The sequence below is a fragment of the Tiliqua scincoides genome, chromosome 5 (assembly GCF_035046505.1).
Source record: "Tiliqua scincoides isolate rTilSci1 chromosome 5, rTilSci1.hap2, whole genome shotgun sequence".
NCBI classification, from domain to species: domain Eukaryota; kingdom Metazoa; phylum Chordata; class Lepidosauria; order Squamata; family Scincidae; genus Tiliqua; species Tiliqua scincoides.
Genome location: NC_089825.1, coordinates 90,246,354 through 90,267,190, shown reverse-complemented (window position 1 = coordinate 90,267,190; position 20,837 = coordinate 90,246,354). Strand labels below are relative to the sequence as shown.

Below are 20,837 nucleotides of genomic sequence, written 5' to 3'. Positions count from 1 at the left end.
GTGAGGGGGCCTGAACCTATGAAAAAAGGCATCCGCACACCAAAAATGCTAAAAACGCACTTTTGTTGGTGACAATACCCGATTACTTTGTGGTGTCTAATGCATTTTGCATAAAAATTATTCTTCCTCAGAGGAGACGAGTGAAGTGAGTGAGTGAGTGAGGGGGAATTGATTTCTTGAATGGGAAACTCTTCTGCTAGCTTTTCATATTCCTTTTCTCCAAATCCAGGCAGCCTATTTTGCATCACATACAAATCACTTGATAATTATGCATTAGGTTAGAATTACATTCTTCCTGCATGGAAATCCCTTAGTTGCGCTCTCTCTCTCTCTCTCTCTCTCTCTCTCTCTCTCTCTCTCTGTCATATCATTTCATAGGTGCCATTTTATTTCTGACTGATATACCTTGCACAGATGAAAACGGAGAGATGCTGTAGTGACCACCAGGATAGCACTCAGAAGGAACAAATTCACCTCCATGAACCGGAGCTCTCCCTTCCCTCAGATCACATCAAACACAAATATAACACACGGCTATCATATATGTATGATCTAACTGCCACCAGCACTGTGAACTTAGGGGGTTGCTACAAACCCTTATCTTCCTGCTTAGCTTCTCTCCCTCCCTCTCCCTCTCTCTCTCATGTACACCCATACAATCACACAGGTTCTCACAAGCCTTTTTCTTGGTCATGTTTAACTGTGTAGGGCTGATGAAGCATGGAGGCCAATTACTCTTTTGGCAAAGAAATGCAGCCCAATCCTTTCCAACCTCTCCAATGCCAATGCATCCTATGGGGGTAGTTGGAATGCTAGTGGGCTCCTCGTAGTAAGGGGACATTTGTCCCCTTGCCCTGGAGTAAGCCCCAGCTGCTGCAATGGGGCAATTTGGATCTGTGCCTGCTATATTGTTGACACAAGTCTGCATTGCCCCATGTTGGTGGATCTGGCCCAGGAAGGGGATACAGCATGTACCACTGCCTCCCTGACCTGATCTGCCTATCCTGCCTCCATTACTGCCCTCCCCATCCCCTCTGCTGCTTTTACTACTCCAGAGGTAGAGCATGTGCTCCACCAGTGCAAGCAGGAGATAGGGTTGGGCCTCTAGACCTGTTTGCTTCATCAAAAACCAAGGAAAATGTTTATTGGGAATAAAAATGGAGCAAGGGAAAAACTGCCAGTCAGATTTTATTCCTGAGATTAAGAGGCAAAGTTCAAACAGGTTCTAACTTAAACTGCCTGGCTGGGAGAAATCCACTTGGAATCAGAATCCTTTTCTCCTTGACTGGAGTGGAAAACAACAGCTTAGGAATTCTGACTGAACAACCCTGGCACACCTTCTCACCTGCCTGGCGCCTCTCCACTTAACCCAGCTGGTCAGCTCTCTTTCATCCCATTTTGGGGAAACTGGTCTCCCCAGCTCTGCCAGGCTGCTTTGAAAAGCCCTCAAATTTCCCACTTCCAAGTCAGGTGAGCAGACCAGACCAATGTTGAGGTGTGACTGAAATCTAGAGGAGGTCCAAGAGGGTTTCCTTCAATTTCATGGTTTTTCTGGTGGTAGTAGCACTAACGTAGCTAAAGGGGGTGGAGGGGGCGTACAGGGCCCTGGATTCCATGCCTGAGGGGGTGTTTAGCTGAGGGCACCTTAAAAAGTGGTTGCATTCCCCCAAGCCTCAGAGGGCGCAATGACTTTTGAAGGTACTCTCGACACCTCCCATACAACATCATTGTACCCCCTCCAAGCCTCTAAGGACCTCTGAAGGATACTTCTGGTTTTTGGTGAAAACCAGGAAGTGCCTTTTGGAGGCCTCCAGAGGTTCTTTGAGGCCAGGTGGGGGCACAACAATGTTGTATGTGAGGGCATTAAAAACTTTTTGTGCCCTTGGGTGCCAGATACCTTAGGTATGCCGCTGGATAGCAGACAGGTATTACTTATCTTGGGGGGCGGGGGACAGGACCCAGAGCTCATGGCAGAATGAAGGAGGTGACAGGCTGATTCTTCAGGGAGCACAGAGTGCTGTCATTTAGAGAGGAGAAAGGGGAAGGTCTTCAGGAGAGGAGCATTTGTTCATGACACCCCTGTTCTTATACCAAAGATCACTTTGCATGACTACCGCCTCCACTCTTCTCTATTGTTGAAGGTCTGTCTGGCTGTTCCTTTGCTCTCAGTAGTCATCCTCCACAGAGTTAAAATTCAAGAGGACAATTCTGATTCCATGCAGAGACATACTAGAAAAACATCACTGTCCTAACTGTAATATTTTATTATCACCTATTCAGTGGAAGGGTGTGAAATTGCAGGCTGGAATACAAATATTAATTCTACTCATTTTTTAGGGTTGGGAGGGGTTAGGATTGGAGCCACTGGGAAAGAGTGGGTTAGGGTTTCGGATCATGGCAGCATTAAGATCTGGATTTAGGAGTATGGGGGGAAAGTCTGGATTTGCCTCCAAAGGCAGTGGTGTAGCTAATGACCATGTAGCCTGGTGCTGAGCTCAAAATGATGCCCCAGAAGCGACATCACGCCTGGGTTTTTAAAAATGTGAAAATGGGGGGAAATCCGTCTCCTTCCCCCAGCAGCTAACCGCCCACTTACTCAGCCGCCTCACCCCAGGCTCCCCCCATATTAACACCTTATTGGTTCCCTGTTGTACCAGAATAACACCTAATTGGCTCTTAGAACTATCAGTCTCATTGGTCGGTTTTGAGTTAAGAAAATCCAGTTTTCGTTACATTGTGTTTCTGTGTTGTGTTTTTATTTTCTGTTTATGTGGTTATAAGATCTGCTAGAACAAATGATACAATTTGTTTCATTGCATTCTGCGTTAAATTCCACATCAAATGGTATATAACAGGGGTGGCCAAACTTTTTGGCAGGAGGGCCGCATCGTCTCTCTGACACTGTGTCGGCGACCAGGAAAAAAAGAATTAATTTACATCTTAAATTTCAATAAATTTACATAAATTTACATGAATGAATATATTAGAGATGGAACTTATATGAATGAATGAAGGTCTTGCAATAGCTCAAGGCCTATAAAAGTCCTTGCACAAAGTAAGGTCGATCTTCCTTTGCTGCTGCATCACAGACATGAACAGCAAGCAGAGGAGGAAGCCTTTGTCCCACAGCTCATGCGAGAGGTTGAACAGTCAACCTCACACTGAGAGCAGTTGTGTCAGGCCAGCATGGTCTCCAGGGGGCCAGAGGCTCATTGGAGACTGGGGGCTCTCTGTGGGCCAGATTGGGAGTCCCTGAGAACCCTGTGGCCCCCGGGCCAGGGTTTGGGCACCCCTGGTATATAACATGATGGTATTATTTAAAAAATATCAAGGTTTTCACAATTTTGGCGACTAGTGTCAAGCTCAGGTTGTTGCCCCCCTAAAGCTTATTGCCTAGTGCAATTGCCTAGTGCAAAGAACATACCAAGATCCAGGTCTACAGAGCTTGCGTCCTGAGTACACTTCTGTACTGCAGCGAGTCATGGACTCTCTGCTCACAGCAGGAGAGGAAACTGAACGCTTTCCACATGCGCTGCCTCCGGCGCATTCTCGGCATCACCTGGCAGGACAAAGTTCCTAACAACACAGTCCTGGAATGTGCTGGAATCCCTAGCATGTATGCACTACTGAAACAGAGACGCCTGCGTTGGCTCGGTCATGTTGTGAGAATGGATGATGACCGGATCCCAAAGGATCTCCTCTATGGAGAACTCGTGCAAAGAAAGCGCCCTACAGGTAGACCACAGTTGTGATACAAGGACATCTGCAAGAGGGATCTGAAGGCCTTAGGGATGGACCTCAACAAGTGGGAAACCCTGGCCTCTGAGCGGCCCGCTTGGAGGCAGGCTGTGCAGCATAGCCTTTCCCAGTTTGAAGAGACACTTTGCCAGCAGTCTGAGGCAAAGAGGCAAAGAAGGAAGGCCCAAAGCCAGGGAGACAGACCAGGGACAGACTGCACTTGCTGCCGGTGTGGAAGGGATTGTCACTCCCGGATTGGCCTTTTCAGCCACACTAGACGCTGTGCCAGAACCACCTTTCAGAGCGCAATACCATAGTCTTTCGAGACTGAAGGTTGCCAATACAAGTGCAATTGCTACCCCCTGCACCCTCTTAGCTATGCTACAGGCTTACCTCGGGTAAGCTGAAGACTAGTCTAGTTTGGAGATTCACAAGCAGACATGTGATATTTCTTGTTGAACCCGCAGTATACGTTTTAGAAGCCTGTTTACATCTAGGAAGTATTTTGGCACAGCATAAAAGTTAACACAACTTTTTTGTGTGCTGTTGTTGCTATTATTGTTGCTATTGTTGCTTTCTTCTCAGCGGAAATCCCCAGCAAAGACAAAGTAGAGTTCTAGTGGGAAAGCAGGTTGATCATAGACTCGCAGAGACTTCTATTTACTTAAACATGTTTACCCTGCACAATCTAAAGGGTCTGGATGGTCTTCAAGGGCAGCCCCACACAGAGCATAATTACAGTAGTCCAAATGAGATGTAACCAATCCATGCACAGTATCTCCCTCACGCTCCATACAGGTAGCAGCAAAAAGGTAGCAGTTCATGCTCTTTCCAATTCAGGTCTTATTTCATTATTTTTTTTAATTGATTTTTTTTTCATTGTTAAACACTTAAAAGTGCAATGTGTCTGCATGTAATCAATTGCTAGATTTGGCCTTGTGCTCCCCTGAAAAATAGTAAAAGTACATAAAATATATGTGAGCTTTCAAGACAGAGACCAGTGTGGGTTTTTCACATTAGGTAAAATGTCATGCACATGAACAGCATGGGATAATATAATATATTATAATGAACCAAATTAGCAAAGCACATAAGAAAAGATCAGATACCATACTGTTAGGACACTAAACCATCAAACAGAAGGCAGGCTGAACACGTGCCTAAACAGGAAAGGTTTAACCTGGAGACGTAAGACAAAGAGATGTGGACAAGGTGTATCACATGGGGAAGGGAGTTCCACAGTCTCACTGCGAATCTTGAAAGCCCTTACACGTAATCACTCAACTGCAGATACGGTGTCCCCATGGCAGGCTGTTGGCATGTATCTAAAGACTCCCCCCGTGTGGGCATGAAGTTGTAGCTGTAACATGACACTGTTACCCTGCACATGCCTGATCTCGTCTGATCTTGGAAGCTAAGCAGGGTCAGGCCTGGTTAGTACTTGGATGGGAGACTGCCTGGGAATACCGGGTGCTGTAGGCTTATGCCATAGTCTTTCAAGACTGAAGGTTGCCAACCCACAACATGACCCTGGCCCTGCCAGAGGGCGGTGCATGGGAGCAGAATCACATGGCCAGCCTCTGGTCAGCTGTTTGAGAGGGTGATGCTGAATGACATGTTCCTCTCTTCTCTGAACACTTTTTCTGTGTCTCCTCCCCCTCTAACCCCCCATTTCATCCCCCCTTCTCTGCACCTCAACTCTGGGGGTTTAATTTTGACTGTTTACCCACTTGCTTCCCCCCTTTCCACCTTTTCTGTTGCATCTGTCATGGTATACACCCCTGGCCACTCTACAATCCATGCCTCCCTCCTCTGTTTGGTTCCTTTCTGCCGCCTCCTTCTCTCTCTTTCTCTCTCAACACACTCCCTTTTGCCTGCCACCTCTCTGCCCCCCACTGCCCCCCTTCCCGTTTCTCTCTTTCACTCCCAGATTTTAATGATGTGATTCCAGAGACCCAGAGGCTGGACAGCAGCTTGCAGAAGGCCCGAGCTCAGCTCTCCGCCAAGGGCAGGCGGCAGCGCCCTTCCCGGTCCCGTTTGAGAGACAGTGTCAGCTCAACCGAAGGGGATGACATCCCAGAGAAGAAGGTCAGTGCCCAGATGGAGACAGGCTGTCCATCAGCAGCAGAGCACCTGTTTTTCTCCTGCACATAATCCCACGAGGGTTTATGCCACCCAGTGCGGGAGGCCAACATTGCACCCCCATGATGGACTTCCTCCCTAGGCGGTGGGTGTGGTGATGCACCATTGCCCCGCCCCACTCGTTTTTTGGTTATAACTTTTGATAGAATAGAGACATTTCAATGTAGTTTGATGCATTGCATTCCACATGAAATTCCACATCAAATGATATATGACAAGATGGCATTATGCAAAAATACCAAAATTTTAAAATTTTTAGCCTGTAGTGGTGTTCCTCCCCCTCCCCCCATCCATGCTCATCACCAGGTGAGTCCCACATCCCTTAGAGATGCCACTGCAGGTTCAATCCTTCTCTGAAACCCTGGAAAACAGCTGAGCTAGATGGACCCATCGTGGCAGGGCCAAATTAAGCCATGCTAGACTCCTAAACCAGGGCTGGCTTTAGGGCAATTTGACCAGTTTTGACCAATTTGGTCAAATTGGGCCCTGTGCCTGGAGGGGCCTTATATTGGTGCAGTGAGCAGAGTTCCCGCAGCCAGCACCTCGTTCTATAGCGGATGCTCCAGCTAGGAGAGTGTGGCAAGCGGATCATTGCCACTGGACGGCCCTCCCTCCTGCCTACCCTCGGATCCGATTGGCTTGAAATCAGCCTCTATCTGGAAGCAGTTGGTGGTAACACCACTGCCAGGTGCTTCATCACTGCTGCTTATCCTGGTGAGGATGGAGGGCCACAGGGGTGGAGCTACGCAAGAATGTTTTGCATTGGGCCCTGCAGCTTCTAAAGCCAGCCCTGCCCTAGTCAAGCCTAAGAGGCCCCATCTCATAACATTGCCAAAGAAAGTGTTTATTATTCTAGCAGAAAGAACAAAGAAAGCAGAATCATCCAAGCTTTTATATTTGGCTAGTCATAGGCAAAGGTGCCATGAAAAACTCATTGAACAAGTATCTTGCGCTAAGCCTGTTTGCATTAGGAAGTTCATTCAAGTTCAAATACTTTAGTATCTTTCCTAAGGCATTTCTGTCCAACGTTGCATATATGCAACAGGGATCAAATGTGTACACCTGTGGGCTGGGCAGAAATGAGTTAATTCACGTGTAGAACAGTTTCACATCCTGCATTCAAGGGCATAATGAATGACATCTTTTTCAACAGATTGTGTGTAGATGGAAACTTCTTGTCATGTGAAGTCTTAAGCCAGCGATAGTTTCCAACTCACAGCACACTGTCAAGGTGCCAAAATTGTCAAGGCACTCCATCAGTTCTTTGACAATTGACAGGACACACCACACTGTTGTAGCAACTGTTACTCTGCACATGCCTGATCTTGTCTGATCTTGGAAGCTAAGCAGGGTCAGGCCTGGTTAGTACTTGGATGGGAGACCGCCTGGGAATACCGGGTGCTGTAGGCTTATACCACAGTCTTTCGAGACTGAAGGTTGCCAACCTATGGAGGAGGGCTCACATTCCTCAGTAGGCCTATGATGAATAAACTTCTGCAGAACACCTGAGGACCATTCAAGCCATACCAGTGTGCCACGGTTGAAAATTATTGCCTTCAGCTGTAGTTTACTCAGTGTATAAATCCAGCCCTGACTAACGGTCTGATTCAGTAGAAGGCCAATTCATGCATTCAGATGTCACCTACCCACGTAGCACTCTGTCTGTTTGTTTAGTATATGCCATCTACTCAGATATGTGTCCACTCTGAAGTGAGTTACAGTACGAAACAGTGGATTGTACAGTAAATATAGTAAATGCGTAAATATAGTAAATAAATAGCCCCTGGGGGCTGGGGATAAGAATAGGCCCTCAGTTTGGCTGTACTTGTCGTAAGAGGCGACTAAACAGCCACCGGGTAGATGGGACTCGTCAGCCTGGGAAGGCAGCTCATCTGAGAGAAGGAAAACTCTGATCCCAAACCTCCACTGCCTTGTGGCTACATCCAGTTATGGAAAAGGCTTCAGGAGTCAACCTCGAGGCAAAATCGGGAGCCGGAGTCCCTGAGGCAGTTCATGGCTGAACATTGCGACGCCGCTGGAACCATCCGTATTGGCCTCTGCCTTTCAATTGGACCATTTCAGCGATGTGGAGAGGGGGGATTTGCTGCATGGGTAACAGCCTATCCTCCATACCTACTTTACCCAGGCTTCACGCACTGGAGAGGACACTCTGTTCCAGAGCCACCATTCAGAGCGTGACACCATAGTCTTTCGAGACTGAAGGATGCCAACACAAGTAAATAAATGGTCACAGATATCTATGAAAGAAAGATTATTATCTGGCGTGCTCCCTGGGGCATTTGGTGGGCCGCTGTGAGATACAGGAAGCTGGACTAGATGGGCCTGTGGCCTGATCCAGTAGGGCTGTTCTGATGTTCTTAAGAAAGAGTGCCGTGGGTCAACAGATGATTTATTGTTGCCTCCTATGCATTCCTGAAGGGGTACCTGATCCACAGGGTAATGAGTACTTGTGCATGCCTCTGTGCATGGCCTCTCAGCCTGTCCGCCACAACTAGACAACATTTGCTAGCTGCTCTCTGCTTTCCTCCACAGGCGGGTGATGGCTGCGGAAGCCCTCTCCATCGTCTGAGGTCCCCGCTCCACGGCTCCCTCCAGGTCTCGTCCCCACTTTCCGGTCCCTCACCTTTCTCTCGCACTGCTGAATTCTCCTTTGACACCTCGACCGTCCGGAGGTCATTGGAGCAGGAGGAGCAGCCGTCCTCTCCTCTCATCCGCTACCGACCTCTGACCAACACCTCCTCCCAAGAGGCCCTGGGGGGCACCCCCACCAGCTCCTCGCCTAAGTCCTGCCACAGCTCAGACAGCTCACCAATCTACGCACGGAGGGAGAGACACAGCGAAGGTAACGGCCAGCTCAGGGCATCTGGTGATGGGAGGGATATGAGACTTGCAATAAATTTGCCCATAGGGCAGTCCTGAGAGATGCCTGCAGTTTGTCCAACACTGAGCGGATAGAATGGCGGTGGTGGATCTGGTGCATTTTATCAGTTCTGCAGTGGCTGGTGCAGCTGCTCTCAACCCTGTGGCATGACCAGTGGCTGCTATTGAAATGGCCTCTTATACACAATTGTTAGCAGAAGGATACTCTGTGTTGAATGTCAAGAGTAGCATTAAGGGGACAAGCCGGATAGGAGCTGGCAGAGGGTCCCTGCCCATCAGAGGGGCATATGGTTGAGCCAAGCCCAGAAGTCTCAAGAGCAGTTGCAGTGCTAGTGACCAGTGTAGCATCAGGGGATGGGGATGCCACAGGGTCCCTGTGCAGGGTCCCAGCACTGTTGCATATGGCCACCTATATGTTACTTGAAGTGGTGTCGCTAGGGGTGTGTGGGCTTTACTGGGTGATGCACACAGGGGGGTGACACCACTAACGATCAACATTTTTCAAAATCTTGGTATTCTTGAACAATACCATCATGTTATATAATCATTCAATGTGTGGTTTCATGCAGAATGCAGTGAAAGAAACCCTGTTGAAATATCTCTATTCTATCAAAAGTTATAGCCAAAAAATCACCAGGGGTGGGGCGATGTGGATCACAACACACACAGCTCAGGGTGTTGACCTGCCCACTGCACAGGAGGAGGTCCATCATGGAAGAGTTTCAGTGTCAGCCAGCCAGCCACAGTCCAGTGCTGAGGCAGGATTTGGCCCAAGTGCATCTCTATTGTCAAATGAAACTGACATTTGTTTTTCTTTTTTTTGGCTTCCCCTCCCAGATGACAGCCGGGACACGAGTCCGCCAGAGCCTGCCAGCCCTACTATTGGGCTTGACAAGAAAACCCGGCGGAAGTTCCTGGATTTAGGGTGGGTCTTTGAACAAGAAGAGGGCTCGACACAATGCAGAGTAGATCATGTTAATTCTTCTGACCGCCCTGGGGCTTCTTCTATGGCAGCTATTTTCAACCAGTGTGCCACGGCACATTTTTGTGATGTGAATGATTCACAGGTGCACTGTGGGAGTTTGGAGGAGGGTCATTTATTAGTAGAGCCATTGGGGGATGTGAGCCCCACTCAGAAGCATGGTGTGTCTTGTCAGTTGTCCAAAAACCGATGGCATGCCTTGACAATTTTAGTGCCTTGTCAGAGTGCCATGAGATGGAAAAGATTGAAAACCGCTGTTTTTTGGCTACATCTGCCCATGTCCCTTCTGGATAGCTTAAAATTGCACCATGTGCTCCCAATGAATCTGGCCATGTGCTCCTCATTATTCTCTTTCTCACCCACAGTGTCACCCTCAGAAGAGCATCTTCTGGGAAAAGCAGGAAAGAGAAAGGGGGCAATCGCCTCTCCATGGGCAACAGGTAAGCAACCAGTATTCATATTTATAACCTGCCCTTCCTCCCAGGAGCTTGAGGTTCCATATGTGGGTGACCCCCTTTTATCCTCCAAACAAACCTGTGAAGTAGGTTAGGTTGAGAGGGTGAACGTCTGGCCCAAGATCACCCAGTGAGCATTGTGACCAAGTCAGAATTTGAGTTTGAATCCAGGTTTCCTCATTCTGAGTTCCATGCACTATCCGTTAAACCAGGGGTGTCCAAAACTTTTGGCAGGAGGGCCACATCATCTCTCTGACACTGTGTCAGGGGCCGGGGGGGGGGAAATTAATTTACATTTAAAATTTGAATAAATTTGCATACATTGACATAAATGAATATATTAAAGATGAACTTATATGAATGAATGAAGGTCTTGCAATAGCTCAAGGCCTATAAAAGGCCTTGCACAAAGCAAGGCTGGCCTTTCCTTTGCTGCGGCTACTGCATTACAGACGTGAAACAACAGGCAGTGGAGGGAGACCTCATCCCCACAGCTCATGTGAGAGGTCAAACAATCGCCCTCACACTGAGAGCAGTTGCGTCGGGCCAGTGTGGGCTCCAACAAATCTCTGGAGGGCCAGAGGCTCATTGGAGACTGGGGGCTCCCTGAGGGCCGCATTGAGAGGCCTCGAGGGCCGCAAGTGGCCCCAGGGCCGGGGTTTGGGCATGCCTGCGTTAAACCATACCAACTTTCCAAACAGGGAGCATATGTTTGCATTTGAGCAAATATAGTTGGATCATGTCAACATCATCACCAGTTTAGATAAGCACCTCCTGTGCAGTTTGGACAATATTTAGAGGCCACTGCTTGGTTTGAACTGAAGCCAGTCTGCATGCTGTCACTTCAAGTGTTCTCTTGGCACACTCGCCTAAGCCAAATCTGTTTCTTTTTCTCTCTCATGAATTTGACTTTGCCAACTTCTTCAACAGCCATTCAGCTGCTCCCCCCCACCTTTTAAGTTCTCTAAAGTTACTTTTTCATTGCTTGCAGCCTCCCCTCCCAGTGGTCCAGAGAAGATTCCATGACATCATCTCTCATGGCATTACGCGAACATTTCTGCATGCTCTCCCTTTCCTTCCTTCTCCCGTTGAGAAAGCTGGTTTTGGATTCCATCCATTGATCTGGAGATAGTTGGTAGGAAGCAAAGAGTAACTTACTGTTACTGCAAATCCACCAAGTGCTAGCCCCGTTCATTCTTCTGAGCCCACAACTGAAATCTGTAGTAAGGCCAAATTGGGGCAGGCCACATGGAATTATAACTTAGTCCAAAAACCATGTGTAGTTGGTGGTAGACTACCCATTTGCTCCAAATGGTCCTATTTCTGCAGCTTTTTTTTTTTTTTTTGTCCTCCAGTGGACAGGTGGCAAAGGTTGCTCTCAGGCCATTTGGGGCCACCACTTGTACCTTTGGCCTTGGCCCAGTGTCAGAATTCACCCCCTCCCATTTTTCAGAGGGTGGCAACTTTGTGAGATGGTAAGATTCCCATGTGATATCACCAATCTCCTTGACTTGGAGGCATACCACCTGACGACTCCAGTGGGTGGAGGTAGTGGGAACAGAGAATGAGCCCCAGTCCAAGTGGCCCTCCTGATGCGAGACTCCTTTTTGCCCCAAAACTGTGGCACCAATTCACTGGAAAATATTGAGTTGCCCACTGTTTCTGTACAAACATCCTAATGTTAATTTGTGAATCTTGGGGAAATAATTTGGGTTTGTTTATAAAAACAAGTTGTGCCAATTGTAATCAAGCCACTTGTTTATACACAATAAAACAATTGTTTTTTTTCATAATATGACTATTGGGATCATGCCTAATTTGCATACTACATGTTATTTCCGAGCCCCAAAGATGTCATCAAATGTACTGATTTTTGAAGGATATTGCTGATCATCTCATTTCATAGATTTCCCTCTTTTCTTCTAGGGAACCCAAGCTGGGAAAATGTTTGCTTTTTTTCACCCTAGGTTGGCACGCTTTAATCTATTTAATTGGTAGACTAATGAATCAAAGCTTTCATTGCAGATTAATGTGTCATTCTCCCCCACCCCCATTTAATTGATGGGATGAAAATTGCAAGACATGTATTACACTGCAGGCCACATGCGCAGACATACTGGCTGGGTCTTCCCTCTGCCAGATCTGATGAAAAGGATGCTTAAACAAGAGCTTGTTTGTTTTTGTGTATCCAAAGGTAGCAGATAAAATACATCAGGATGAAAGGAAGCCACGATGGTTTACCTTCTTGCAACAAGAACCACAAACAAAGGGGTTGTTGCTTACACATGTTTTGAATTTGGATGTTTTGGAAAACTTAAGGGATTTAAATGTCCTTTTGTATGTGTTCATTTTGGTTGTGCTGTGTTCTTGTAATAATGAATATACTGTTTTCCCATATACCAGGGGTGTCCAAAGTTTTTGGCAGGAGGGCCACATCAGCTCTCTGACACTGTGTTGGGGGCTGGGGGAAAAAAAAGAACTAATTTACATAGAAAATTTGAATAAATTTACATAAATGAATATCTTAAAGATGAACTTATATGAATGAATGAGGTCTTGCAATAGCTCAATGCCTATAAAAGGCCTTGCACAAAGCAAGGCTGGCCTTTCCTTTGCTGCCGCTGCTGCATCACAGATGTGAAAGAGCAAGCAGTGGAGGGAGCTCTCATCCCACTGCTCACACGAGAGGTCAAACAGTCGCCCTCACGCTGAGAGAAGTTGCATTGGGCCAGTGCAGGCTTCAACAAATCTCCGGAGGGCCAGAGGCTCATTGGGGACTGGGGGCTCCCTGAGGGCCACATTGAGAGGCCTCGAGGGCCGCATGTGGCCCCAGGGCCGGGGTTTGGGCACCCCTGTCCTAAAAGGCAGGTGGAAATTGAAGAGCAGGTAGGCAAAGTCTGGGGAGGTTTTGCCTATGCAGATTTCATTTCTGCATGCAGGCTTTCATTTCCTTTTGATTTTCTCCCAAGCAGATGCTGCATTTGTTCCCAAATCCCTTCAGCCTCCCAGTCCCTCTGCCTCCCTTTCTACCTCTCCAAGCACTTAAGAGTACTTCTCTCCTTCGTCTCACCCCTGCATGGCATGCTCTTAAATTACCTGGAAAGTGTCCGTGTACATATACAGTATATATATTTTTGTATTCTCTGGGCAGAACCACAAACGTGTCCAAGACACAGAAGCTGATGCAGTATTCTTTGCTCACTCATGGGTTAAGAAAAGCAGACAAGAGGAAAACCTGTATTAAATTTGAACCCTTCTTTCCTTGGCTGTGTGTAAGCTGGTTTTGGGAATGTGTATCGCTTTAAGTTTTGGGAATGTGTATCGCCTTTCCTTTGCTGCCGCTGCTGCATCACAGATGTGAAAGAGCAAGCAGTGGAGGGAGCTCTCATCCCACAGCTCATACGAGAGGTCAAACAGTCGCCCTCACGCTGAGAGAAGTTGCATTGGGCCAGTGCAGGCTTCAACAAATCTCCGGAGGGCCAGAGGCTCATTGGGGACTGGGGGCTCCCTGAGGGCCACATTGAGAGGCCTCAAGGGCCGCAAGTGGCCTCCGGGCCGGGGTTTGGGCAGCCCTGCCATATACTATAAAACCTGCAGCACATGTCATATTAGAACCACACTGGAACAAGGAATTTGCCCAAATTGGGCATGGATTTGTCTTTGTTCCAGAAGCTTTTGTGATCTGGTGGTCCTTGTTGCAGAAGTCTTCTATACTGACATGGTGTGTTGTCACCGCATTAGTGCAGGAAGTGCCTGCGTCTCTTCAACAAGGCCTACCCACATCGCAGAAGTCTTTGGAACTTCAGGAAACTTCTGAGATGGATTATAGAAGGGGACCGAGAAGTTTAGCATACACTTAAATGAAAACTCAGAGCCTGGCAGCCTTTCTATAGAGTAGAAATAGGTGGTTCCGTCTTCCTCTTGTCACATCTGAATGTTTTGGAGTGAGGGGAAGGATAGAATTAACTAATGTGGATGCACATTATTTCATATTTGATGCCCCCCCCATCCATTATTAGCTTACTAATGGTACCTGAGGGGGGACATAATTGAGACTTACAAAATTGTGCAGTGAATGGATAGAGTGGATAGAGGGATGCTCTTTTCCCTCTCATATAACACCAGAACCAGGGGACATCCATTAAAATTGAGTGTCGAGAGAGTTAGAACAGACAAGAGAAAATATTTATTTACTCAGCATGTGGTTGGTCTGTGGAACTCCTTGCCACAGGATGTGGTGATGCCGTCTGGCCTAGATGCCTTTAAAAGGGGTTTGGACAGATTTCAGAAGTCCATAACAGGTCACAAGCCACGATGGCTATGTGCCGACTCCTGGTTTTAGAAAGAGGTTACCTCAGAATGACAGGTGCAATGGAGTGGCAGGTATCTTGCTGTCTTGTGTGCTCACTTAGCATCTGATATGCCACGGTGTGATACAAGAAGCTGGACTAGATGGGCCAAATTCAGCAGGGCTCTTCTTATGTTCTTAAGTTTTCTTCTTGTTCTCTGCTGTTCTTCTGCAGGGAGCTGGTGGAGGGCTCCAGTCGTTCTTCATCCTCCCCCTTCATGCCTTTCTCCTGGTTCACAGACAGTGGGAAAGGCTCCGCTTCCTCAGGCAGCACCGCCTCGCCCACCTCCTCCCCCAAGAATGAAGCCTTCAGTCGCAAGAAGTCTGCCTCACAGGTAACACAGCCTCCTGCCGCAGAAAGGGCTGGTGCCCTATACTAGTGCCCTGTGAATGTGGTTGTGAATAGAAGGAGAATGCAAAATCCGAGTGGGAGGGTTGGACCGGAGGTTTGTTGGTTGGGTTGCTTCCTGTCCTGGGCATAAGAAAGTCTGTCTCTGGCTCTGGAATCCAGACTCCTAACTCTGTGGGTGTACACAGATGTGCTAGCACTGAGCCTGCTGAGTGAAACATACTCCGTGCTTTGGCAAGGCATAGCCCAGGGATGTCAAACTCATTTTATACAGCAGGCCAAACAGCATTTGTGGCGCCTGCTGGGGGCAGGAAGTGATGTCATTTAGCAGGAAGCGATGTCATTTAGCAGGAAGTGATGTCATTAAGCAGGTCATGATGAGAAATAAGCACTTGTTCTCACTTAGGAACTCATTAGCTGCAAATAAGTGAAAATACACAAATCTTGACCATATTTTCTAGGTACAGGAGAGCTCAATTATGCGGGCTGGACTTACAGCAGTGATACCTCAGCACAGCAGCTGAGAGCTGAGATGGGGTGCTGAGAGGGCTGGATAAAGAGCTTCCGTGGGCCATGAGTCTTACGTTCTACATCCCTGACGTAGACCATCTTATCATCCCAGCTCAGCTTCAGAGAAGCTTTTCCCTCCTGTTTGCACAGAAGCCAGTTCCTATTATTTTAGGAAGCAATCACTCATCTGAACTCCCATCTCACCCCCTACCACAGGAATCCACCCTGAGCGATGACTCCACCCCACCCAGCAGCAGTCCCAAGACCCTGAGTACAGCCCCTCCAGAGACCAAGTGCTCCTACCCCTACCACACACTGTCACAGTCATCTGATGAGGTGAGTCCCCCGGCATCCCTGCGTAGCTATGTGAATTTGCGGATATCTTTTTCCTCTGTACCTGTCCCTAAAAGGCCATCTTAAGGGGGAAAATCAATAGTTTGTAGTACTAAAGGAGGGCAAATTAACTCAAGAATGACTCTATAAAGAAAGAAAATAAAGAAAAAAAGAATAAAGGAAGAAAAATTACCTACTAATTAGGTAAGAGGCACTTTTTCAAGTGGGTGCTCCTTTTTTTAGCAGGGGAAGAGTAACTGGCCCACCTCCCCCCAGCAGTGTCTGTTCTAGTGGCTGTCTGCTGGTGTACTTTTTGCATCTTTTTAGATTGTGAGCCCTTTTGGGACAGGGAGCCATTTAGTTATTTGATTTTTCTCTGTAAACCACTTTGTGAACTTTTTATTATTATTATTATTATTATTATTATTATTATTATTATTATTATTATTATTATTATTATTATTATTAACAGTATTTATATACCGCTTTTCAACTAAAAGTTCACAAAGCGGTTTACAGAGAAAAATCAAATAACTAAATGGCTTAGTTGAAAAGCAGTATATAAATACTGTTAATTAATAATAAAAAGGAAAAAAATAAAGGGGAAAAAAGCTCAGAGCTCAGCCCTAGGTGCAATGGGATCTCCAAGGCTTTCTTTCTGCATAAAGAAAGGGAGCTTGCAAGTCCCAGTGCCTGTCTCAGGTAGCCCTGAGTCTCCGACTCTCTGTGCTTAAAAATCAATTGCTGAGCTTAATATGAACCACGACTCACCAGGGATGCAGCACAGAAAATGCACACAACTTTCTGCGCTAGGGCTCTGATCTGAAGCAATAATCAGGCTAAATGCCTCTGAGCATGCACAGAATGCATTTTGGACACTGTTAGTAACTAGCGCCCCAATCCTAAGCGGGGTTTTGTGCTGCTGGAATTGGCATTCTAGCAATGCTGAGTCTGTTACAGCTGTGGCAAAAGTTGACACACTGTTTTGTGCAGCCGAGCTGCCCCTGCAACTGGTGAGTGGCCGTGGCAGCATGCCAGCAGCCCATCCACCATCCCCAGTGTCCGTGGAGGCACCCCAGTCTGCATGGAGGGTGGGAGAAAGGCAGGAGAGCAGAATGGGGCAGGGAGGGACAGGGTGGAGATTGGGGTGGGGAGGAGGGTGGCTCGAGGTCAGGAATGGGGCTATGCTGCCAATATCCTATCTCACTTCCTGGTTTTGATCCACCTTCCAAGGTCCACTCAGACTTGGCGCAGGTCTGAGTAGATCCAACAGGCAGCCAGGGCTTACCCCCTTGCAGCCCAGAGGAGACCTCTAAGACCGACCCTCTCCCCCCGGGTAGGATGCAGTGCATGCTCAAGTGGTGCTACTACATTGGTTGGGGGTATTTAGGTAGGATTGGGCTGTCGAATTAGCTGCCACACATCTGGTGGGCTCCCAGGCAGATCTGATACACCTTATACAGGCTTATCCCTTAGTCACAGAAGACTAAGAAGACACAGAAGCTACCAGTGGGCTTTTGCAGCATATGCTCTTGGTGAGTGGTTGGTGAGCAGTGTGGTGTGGTTGCAGTTCTGCTGGTAAGGTCTGTGGGTCTGGGATGCCCATGCACCGCTACAAGGAGGTGTGTCAGTGTATGTGTATCTATGGCCCTGTCAGCATGGATATAATTATGATTAGTTTTGCCACTCTCCCCCATGCGCTCTTCCTCCCTGCTCATATCTGACACCCAAGTTGCTGCCCCCCTGCAACAGCTTGCCATGCTGGGACTGCACTAACCCTTGCCATGTGCCACTGTGACGGTGAGCTTTGCATTTGGTTCTAGCTGCTTTTAACGTTACACTGCAGGCTGTAGGATCAGGCTCTTATGACCCCCCCCCCACCCCATCCCGCTTCTCTTTGTAGTTCCTGGATGAACCTTTGAGTGCAGCATCGACATGGAGCAGTCAGAAAGTGGGCCAGTGGCTGGAGAGCTTGAGCCTGGAACAGTACATGGCTGAATTTGCTGCTCAGGAGGTGGATGGCCATCAATTGCTAACCCTGGATGGAACCAAGCTGAAGGTATGAGTGGAGAGGGATAGGGAAGGGAGCATATGCCCATTCATGCTCCTGCTTTGAAAATTACAATGGGCTGGGGGATGGATTGCAAAACGCTTGTGGGTTCATCATTGGGGCTATAGATGCTCATTCACTTATTATAGGAGGCACCCACATAAGTGGATCCTGAATCCACAGATCTGTGGATTCAGGAACCACACCCATATCCATGGATCAGATACAGGCCCCCCAGTGTGTGTCTCACCACATGCCCCCCCTCTGGAGCTCCAGGGCTTCCCAGGACCTCCCAATGCTTTATTAGGCATTAGAAATTCACTTTCAGAATTAAGGCATTAAAAAGGCATTTATGAGGCATTAAAAAGTCACATGGGGAATTAAGAACTCCTTCCCTGGTGATTGCTGCATCAGGATTGTTAAAACCACCCTTTGCCTTTGGGCCTGTGGGCTTGTGTGATGCTCCTGGTACTGCTGTTGTTTGTTCCCATGATTGGTTTTTATTTTTTTTAAAGGTACAATTTTCTTTTTACTGATGATTTAATTTGCTTCTCTGTTTTTAAGAAATTCCACATGGCATTATTCACTTTTCTAAAGCAGGAAGGTAGCAGAAAGGCATAATAGATGATGATGATGATGATGATGATGATGATGATGATGAAATGTAAACAGTTAAACATCTCGTGCATATCACCACCAGATTCAATAGTAGTGAAGGAAAAGGTTTGGATTATAGCTATGGCAATACCTGCAGATGTATGAATTGAAGATAAAGAACATGAAAAAGTTAACTAGTATAAAGATCTTCAGATTGAGGTAGAATGACTCTAGCAAAAAAAAAAAAAGCCTCTACTGCCGCTAGTAGTGGGTGCTTTAGGTGCTATACTGAAAAGCTTGGAAAAACAACTGTATGCCTTATGTGTAAATGAAATAACTCCATATGGGCTGCAAAAGGCAGCTCCACTTGGAACTGCACATATTCTGTGGAAACACCTCTAGATATTCTAGGTCCTTGGAAAACGCTTGATATTTAGAAAGTACCAGCCACCATCAGATGGGCTGCAATTAACTAAATAATATGACAAAGATCTGGACAGTGGAAGTTCTACACTGAGTGTCCAACTGTAAGAAAAGGCATCATTATCAACCTGCTTAGGTGAGATCCCTGCTATGAAAAACTGGTGTCTGATTAAAGGAGGACCTTACATATAAGATGTGATGAAGGTACTGAGTCCCAGAATCTCAGATGGGGACAGGGTTGGGTTGGGTTTCCAAGTCTTTGAATATGGGATGTCCCTCATTCTACTGTTGTGTCTCACCCCTCCCCACTTCACCTCCCAGGCTCTTGGAGTCAGCAATTCTCATGACCGGTCTCTTCTCAAGCGCAAGTTGAAGGAGTTGAATGCAGCTGTGGAGAAGGAGAAAAAAGCTCAGGAAAAGGTGGAGAAGCAGAAAGAGAAACAGAAAAAGAAAGAGCGGGACCAAGAACAGAAGAAAAGTTAAGCCCAGCGGAAGGAATGGGGATGACTGTCTCCCAGTGCACATGGCTTCTTACCCCTTCTCCCCCTCACCCCTGGAGCATCTCTAGGGGGGGTTGGACCATCTGCAATCAGGAAAGGGGGAACAAGAAGCAGGCAGGGCCCTGTGGAAGGCTCCAGGCTTGCGCAGGGTCATATGCAGCAAGGCTGAACTTGCTATAGGACCAAGCATGGTGACGCTGATGGCCATTACGAAGCACCATGGATGAGGATGGCTGGATGGACCACAAAGACAGAGAGGGAAAGGCCTCTGCAAACACTGCCCCCCTCCTGGTAGCTCCTCCTGCCTGCTGTGCTGTGGGAAGGTTGGCAGTGAGGCTGTCCACAGAGCCCCTGCCCTATGGATACAGTCTCCTTCCTTTCCTGTTGATTCCACCCCTGTACACGATGCTGTTCTTTCTGGAGGCCTAGATGTGTTCACACTCTGTGCCTAGTTGGTGTCCTGTCCCACCAGTCCTGTTCCTCTGAGCCACTGGGGAACCACAGCTGCCTCACAGATACAAAAGCCACAGGTACCTGCACGTGTTCTCTCTCTCTCTCTCTCTCTCTCACACACACACACACACGGAGACACACACGGAGACACACACACATGGAGACACAAACACGGCATCTTCCAACATACAAAAGAGTGCATGGTGGATGCTCCCACCTCCCTCCCCAACAGATTCTGCATCCAGTCCAATTAAGTCTAGTCCTGCCCCCCTCGACATCCACACCTCAAGGTCTGCCATGGCAGGTGGATAGATTGCCCACGGCTCAGACAAGAGGAAAAAGTGTGCTTGAAAGCTGCGGGCAACTGGTGATACACAATGAGAAATCACAATGGAATAAAAGCAGTTCTAAATTGTTTCCAGGGAGTACTTTTTGCATTGGGGGCAGGAGGTGCCCATGCCTGTGTTTGATAGAATTCAAGAAGGAGGATTTTCAATGAGCTTCCTAGCTGCCTCATTCAAATTAAAAAGTATATGAGATCTTTTTTTTTTTTTTTAGGACTTGGTTGGCAACCTTCAGTCTCGAAAGACTATGGTATAAGCCTACAGCACCTGGTATTCCCAGGCGGTCTCCCATCCAAGTACTAACCAGGCCTGACCCTGCTTAGCTTCTGAGATCAGACAAGATCAAGCATGTGCAGGGTAACAGTTGCTGTTTTAGGACTGTCTTGTGTGGAACTGGGGGGCTATTACACAGGCCTACTAAAAAAAACAACCTTTTTTTTGTTGCCAAGGATGTTTGAATGAATTTAGGTTATTTTTGGAGAGCTGAATCCAAAACTGGCATTGGTTTTGCCCGATTGGCTCTAGTTTTGGGGGTACAGCAGAGTCACCTTATATAGGCTGATTCAAGCAGCTTCATCGTGAGGAAGCTGACACCATGGCTTCCTCACAAGGAAGCTGTTTAAATCAACCCATAAGGCGACTCTGCCATACCTCCAAAACTAGAGCCAATCGGGCAAAAACAATGCCATTTTTGGATTCATCACCCCAAATA

General features: G+C 47.4%; 1 protein-coding gene and 1 pseudogene across 4 annotated transcripts in view; one reads left to right on the top strand and one right to left on the bottom strand.

Annotated features, from left to right (window-relative positions):
• The window catches only part of SAMD14 (sterile alpha motif domain containing 14), a 38,411-nt gene extending 18,213 nt beyond the window's left edge, over positions 1–20,198 (top strand). For 3 of the 4 annotated variants that reach the window (XM_066631331.1, XM_066631332.1, XM_066631335.1), the window contains 8 exons: positions 5,669–5,826; positions 8,434–8,743; positions 9,619–9,706; positions 10,129–10,203; positions 14,742–14,901; positions 15,642–15,761; positions 17,662–17,817; positions 19,150–20,198. In XM_066631331.1, coding sequence (XP_066487428.1) covers positions 5,669–5,826; positions 8,434–8,743; positions 9,619–9,706; positions 10,129–10,203; positions 14,742–14,901; positions 15,642–15,761; positions 17,662–17,817; positions 19,150–19,311 — 1,229 coding nt within the window. In that variant the 3' untranslated portion in view covers positions 19,312–20,198. The remainder of the gene's footprint in view (positions 1–5,668; positions 5,827–8,433; positions 8,744–9,618; positions 9,707–10,128; positions 10,204–14,741; positions 14,902–15,641; positions 15,762–17,661; positions 17,818–19,149) is intronic. The other variant, XM_066631334.1, reaches the window with a different exon arrangement.
• Positions 20,199–20,380: 182 nt separating this feature from the next.
• On the bottom strand, positions 20,381–20,500 carry LOC136655028 (5S ribosomal RNA; annotated as a pseudogene).
• Between the last annotated feature and the right edge of the window lie 337 nt (positions 20,501–20,837).